At 37.5% G+C, this 6,000-nt stretch overlaps 1 protein-coding gene across 3 annotated transcripts in view; it reads left to right on the top strand.

Annotated features, from left to right (window-relative positions):
- SYNJ2BP (synaptojanin 2 binding protein) overlaps positions 1-5,558 on the top strand; it is a 47,732-nt gene extending 42,174 nt beyond the window's left edge. Inside the window, exons 4-5 of one of the 3 annotated variants that reach the window (XR_009518322.1) lie at positions 337-1,534; positions 2,384-5,558. Coding sequence is in view for 1 of the 3 variants with exons in the window: in XM_060004318.1 (XP_059860301.1) it covers positions 337-477 (141 nt within the window). In the remaining 2 variants the exon portion in view is untranslated. Of the gene's footprint in view, positions 1-336 lie in introns of all 3 variants that reach the window. The other 2 variants (XR_009518323.1, XM_060004318.1) reach the window with 2 other exon arrangements.
- Positions 5,559-6,000: the final 442 nt, after the last annotated feature.

Genomic DNA, 6,000 nt, shown 5'->3' on the forward strand with positions numbered 1-6,000 from the left:
GGCTTCACCTCATATCTTCATTTTCCTGGTATGATACACATATAGCTTGGTGGAGACAGTACAGAAATAGAAAGAGGTTATCTCAGGGGTCCCTTTAGGTCAGTAGCACAGCAAGGTTAAATGCCTCCCCATCAGATTTATTTTGTTTCCAAAGAATTGGTGAGATTGTTGTATCAACTCAGGACAAACAGAGAGGACTCCTGTTCGATAGTGCTTGGGGTTTGCAGCTTTGGGTGGTATAGAGACTGTAGACCTAGGTAATGTGTCAACTTGGACATTTCAGTTGTGGTAAACACACATTGGTCACTACAGTTAACATTTTTCTTCCCCTTCCAGTTACAGGTGCAGAATGGGCCTCTAGGACATCACGGTGAAGGGGAGCCAAGTGGTATTCCCATAACTGTGGTGCTGGTGCCCGTGTTTGCCCTCATCATGGTAGCAGCCTGGGCCTTCATGAGATACCGGCAACGACTTTGAAAGGCTTGCTTTCTTCCAGTGCTCCCGGAGAAGAAGATACATTTCTCTCTTTCTCTCACCCTCCTCCCCTGCCATTCTCCCATAACTTTCCCTCTCTCTACATAGCCAACACACAATTTAAAGAGACTGCTACCCAACCAGAACCTTGCTGCTCAAAATCTCTAAATCCTCATACTCTGGTGGGAGAGTAAAGGCATTGTTTGAAGGAATGCTGAAAGAAGGACTTGCTTAGAACAAATGAAGAGTTATATATTTTACTAGGACCACCAATAGAAGTTCAGCTGCAACCCAGAGAGGGAGAGGTCCAGTCTTCCCATCACCATGCGTGATTCCTTTTTTCTTACCTGGCATGTGTCAAAGATCAGCTGTAATAAGAGGAAGAAAGGATTTTTCTCTTTAATGATCTTCATTGGGAAGTTTTTGTGTCCTTTATTTAATTTCTAACTACCTACTTGGGCACCTACTTTGTATCAAACAGAGGTGAATGAAGAGAGAATTTCTACTTTTTTAAGAAAGCAAAAAAAATACACACACACACATACATACACATATTCATATATGATAGTATAATAGTGATGCCTTATGGAGAATTAAAGAGAAATAACTCTGGTTTCTGGGTTTCTGATGTAAGAATTAAGGGATAATCTTAATTGAAGAATTCGATACATAGCAGGAGTGAGAGAGTGAGCCTTAAGAGAGGATGCAGCTAATTAAAAATCTTAGAACAATATTTCTTCTCATAATAGCTGCGGTGAAGTTGAGGTAAAATGACATAATCCAGCTTTGTGCAAGTCAGTCTGTTTAAAAAACTCGGGAGATGTAAATATAAACCTTACTAATCTCTGGGCTACCCTAGTGACTGTTTTGGTACCTTACAGACCTGATAAAGGATCAGCTGGAATGACTGTGGTCAGAGCTATAACTATGACGATGGGGCCAAACCAACCCAGTGAAAAAACTCAGGCTATCTACCAGTCTTGTTTCGACTAACAGGCAAAATCTGAGAAAGGGACTGCTGCCAGCAGGATGGGCATGAAATCAGCTCTGCTTCAATTCAGTTAAGTTGAAAGGATTTGGATTGCTACTGTTTTTTGAAAGGTTCTGAACGCTGGTTATGGCTTTTAATGAATAAATCATTTTGCGGGGAAGGCTTAGAAAAGAGTTTTGTTTGTTTTAGCGGCTAGGGAAGTTTGGTGGATGTTTCAAGGAGAAGCCTTACGGATGAATGGATGTTAGGGAATACCAAGGAGATAAATGAGGTGGGAACCCTCCTGTTCGTGTGGTATTGAAGGTTGGTTTTAAAGCACTAAGGAGAGCTGAACCAAGACTAATTTTCTGGCTTAAAGAAAATCATTTCCATCCTCTAAATATACTGGCCAGGCTATAGGCTTTATATAATCTTGACAGCAAGAGTATGAAGACTTTCCCTCAGGCAGTCAGTTGTGTCCAATTTTTAGCATGGACCATCTGGTAAGAATTTTATAAATGTTGATTGGACATCAGCTTTGTTATGACTTTTACAAAGAAGCAAAATACTTAGCCTCCATTCCTAAAGGGTTTTTTTTTTTTTTTTGGTTCCAGTTGGGAATAGAACACCTTTACACATAAAATAATAAACAATTACCTCCATAGGCAAGGCAATGTAAGTTAGTGTCAAATTTATATTGCAAACCAAAGGGAACGGTTACTGAGAATAGAGGCACTTGAGAAAGTTGCATGGAGGAAGGGAACAAGTTAAGGACCCTTGAGGAGCTCACAGTCAAGAGAATTCATAAATAGATGAGAAGTTAAAAGTATATCATCAGGTTAAGTAATAGTTGAGAACAATAATAAAAGAAATGGTACTTTTCAGAGTATGATGCAGCTACAAAGACGTGCAGACACATTTTCTTTTTTTTTTTTTTAGGAATTCAGAAAAAGAAAGCTGTCACGTAATGGCATCAGGCCAGAGTGGAAAGGGAAGGCTTTTAAAAATAAAAACCCCAGTTAAGACCTTGCCTCTGGGTCACCTATTGGTATAAGAAGAAACTTGCTGTAAACAATCCTAAGAGGATTTCTGCCTTCAGACCTGAACTGTTCAGTACCTCTGAGACTCACTTAGACAACTGCATTCAGTATTCCAGTTCTCACCTCAACCAGCCCCTCTGTGGAGGCACAACCTCGGGTGTCCTCCCTGTATCTGGAGGAATGTGCAGCAGCTTCTGCAGTGGGCCTGCTTTCCTCCCAGGATTCCTTTCGGGGTTTGGACATTAACTCCTGAGAGGACCTTGAGACATACAAAAGGAAGCAAATGGCAAGCAGGAAGGAAAGCTATTTTGTTTTTTGTTTGTTGGTATATGTAAATAAAAACACCTATCCCATCATTGGTAGAGGTTTTGCTTTGGTTGATAATAGGGATTCCAATGCACTTTAATAATTCAGGTTTTCTCTGGAATTAAATAGCATTTAAAGATCAATATAGTAAAGGTTTAGGCAAGTGTGCTACTTCAATTATATTCTTATTTCTGATTCTCTAGAAAATTAAATTATTATCATAGATGAAGTATTGGAGTCCATTGTAGGTCATTAAAAAATGCATCCTATTTATAGATTGACTAACATTTCTATCACTTTATCGATTGTAGGTAATATTCTTCCCACCTAAATTACTATGTTCAAAGTTTTAAAAATTGAATGAAAATCTTTTTTAAGACATTTACTTAAAACACTTTGCTACATTTATCATCCTATATTATACATACAATTCTAATAAGACATTGTTTGCTTCAGTCGTCTCTCTTTTCCTGCCAAGTTTTAACCAATGCTATTGATTTAACTTAATCACACCATCTAGAATGTATAATAGAAAAAGGAAATTAATACCTGTTACTACATTCTGTGCCAGGTACTAAACTAAACCCTGATTGGTAACACTGTTTCTTCATGCCTCACAACTCTGAAGTCTAAGTATTGTTAAAAAGACACTAAAGAAAAGAGAATAAATTGTTCTACTAAGATTACATAGGTGGTAATAGTAGAATCAGGATTTAAACTCAGGACTTCAGGTGCCACCACCAATATTTCCTTACTGGCAGTGGTTCTCAAAGAGAGGTCTCTGGACAAAAACATCAGCACTACCTGGGAACTTGATAGGAAAGCAAATTCTTGGGCTCTACCCTAGACCTACTGAATCAGAAATGGAGTAGGGCACCCAGCAATCTGTTTTAATACTCCCTCCAGGTGACTGATGCACATTAAAGTTTGAGAATCACTGCTCTATGCCAATAGTCACCTTTTTCTCAGGTTAGAATCACCCAGAGAGCTGATAAAAATTCTGTTGCCCAGGCTGCACCTAGATCAGTTAAGCAGAATCTCTAGGGGTGGGAATAGGGCAGCAGTAGAACAGAGTTCATGTAATTCCAGTGTGCAGTGTCAGGAAAAACAAAAACGCTCTGGCATTTAAACCTAGACACTATTTAAATTATTGAATTACATACGGGCATTGCTCCAGCCAAAAATGAGAATTGCACTTGGGCCTTTTTGGAGCCCAGCTCTCATTAGCTTCTGCCTCAAGTATAGATGTGGAATAAGAAGTGGAGCAGTATTTGGCTTCTGATTTGCTAAGCACTGACCAAACTCCAGCAAAATGTATTAGCGTGTCAGTGTGTGCCTCTATTAAATTGAAACCAAATCATAGAACATTGGAGCTAAAAGATTCTAGGATGAATCTGTCTTAAAGATGAGAAAATCAAGGTTCAGAGATGTGAACTAACTTAACCCAGATCAAAGACTTAGTCTGTGGCAGAGGTGCCCTTTCTGTCTCATATATATGTCTTGAATGTATCCACTATATGAACATAGACAAAGCTATCCTTTTTATCTCAGTCCACTTCCATCTTCTTTCTTTGGGCCTTGAATAAAGATCAGAAGAACTGACAGCTGAAGGGTATTGCAAGCATCATGCAGAATTGGGAGATTACACAGAGTAATCTGAGAAAGACCTTGTATCAAATTCAATCAGATGAGTTCTTCTGAGACTAATTCCAATAGTTCAAAACTAGAAAAGTATTTTTTTTACATTGGACATCGTTTTTGTTGTGTAGATAAGCAATTTTTAAAATATTTTTTAAAATGAAACATAAGGTTCTCAACTATGTGGGGGAGTAGAGTTCATGTAATTTCATGTGAAGACAATAAACATTTTATTATAACTATTTTAGTTGAAATTTATCTTTGGACAGATGAGAGTTTTTTTCCTCATTCAACAAATGAGTGCCTACTATGTGCTAGGTGCTGATAATATAAATTAAATATGGTCACTCTAAGCTGAAATAGCTCATTATCTGAAAGTGGGGGAGTATTTGTTGGTGATCTTGATGTTAAAGTATTTTTCTGATATCACCTAGAAATAGTAGATTGAGTTGTGAAGCTCTTTACCTCTCATTTATAATAGGTTTACAGTTGGTTGGTATCCTGGGGTAAGCCCCTTTTGCTGTTTCTGTTTTTATCTGCAAATCTTTTTGAGACAAGCACTCACATCCAAAAGGGCAATTGCTACCAAAAGGAAGACAGTATTTTAAGGAATTCTGTTCTGATCAGAACCAAGTCCTTAACAGCCATAGTCTCTTGCCTGATGTTGATATTTATAGAGAGACTCCAAAGCACTTGATCTGCTTACCTGATATACTTGACGATACTGTAATAACCTATATGATAAGAAAGCATTGTTGTGTCTAAAGAATCAAATTATAGCAACCACTAGGTCTTGTTTCTAAATGTTTTCCTTACTGTTCATATTCTCTTTCTTTTTGCAGGGGAAAGGGGGAAAGGGAGAGAGCTGAAATGTGGTTTCAAATGCAAGTCAATCATTAACAGAGTCATTTACAAAAGAACTTTGTATTTACTGTAATCATTAAATTGCTTGACCAGTCACAGGAAAATGGGTGATCCTTCCTACTTTGCAGATTTGCGAATGGAATCACAAAATTGAATCCCATTTTAATTCTGTATCGGCAATGCTGATTTGAATGAGTTTCTTATTACTGTTTTTGACGTTGAACGTTGTTTTTATTGTGTGAAATACATGCGCATTTTACCCCCAAGACATGTTAGTCTTTCTAAGATTATTTTCCTTATGAACCTTATTTTATTTTGCTTCCTTTCTACTTTGATCCTAACGTCATATTGCATGCCTGGATCTAAAGAGCAGTCAGTTTCTCAGATCAAATAGATGCCCTATAGCAACTTGGAAGACATATGGAGATAAAACCGTATTTTCTAAGGAATACCATTATAAATTAAATATGTTAATGATGCCATCAAAACAGATAATAATCTCTCTTAAGCTTTTCTATTTGATACCAGATACAGTACATGAAATAATAGTGTATCTAACTGTGCCTAACTTAGTATTGACATTCAACAAAAACTTGTTGCATTTGTCAGTAAATCTTTACAATCTTTTCCACCTTATTTTGGGGATTGTTGAATAAATATCTCCTTATTTAACCACTAACTTCCTGGAGTAACACTCTGACAGAGCAA

The sequence above is a fragment of the Delphinus delphis genome, chromosome 2 (assembly GCF_949987515.2).
Source record: "Delphinus delphis chromosome 2, mDelDel1.2, whole genome shotgun sequence".
Taxonomy (NCBI): Eukaryota; Metazoa; Chordata; class Mammalia; order Artiodactyla; family Delphinidae; genus Delphinus; species Delphinus delphis.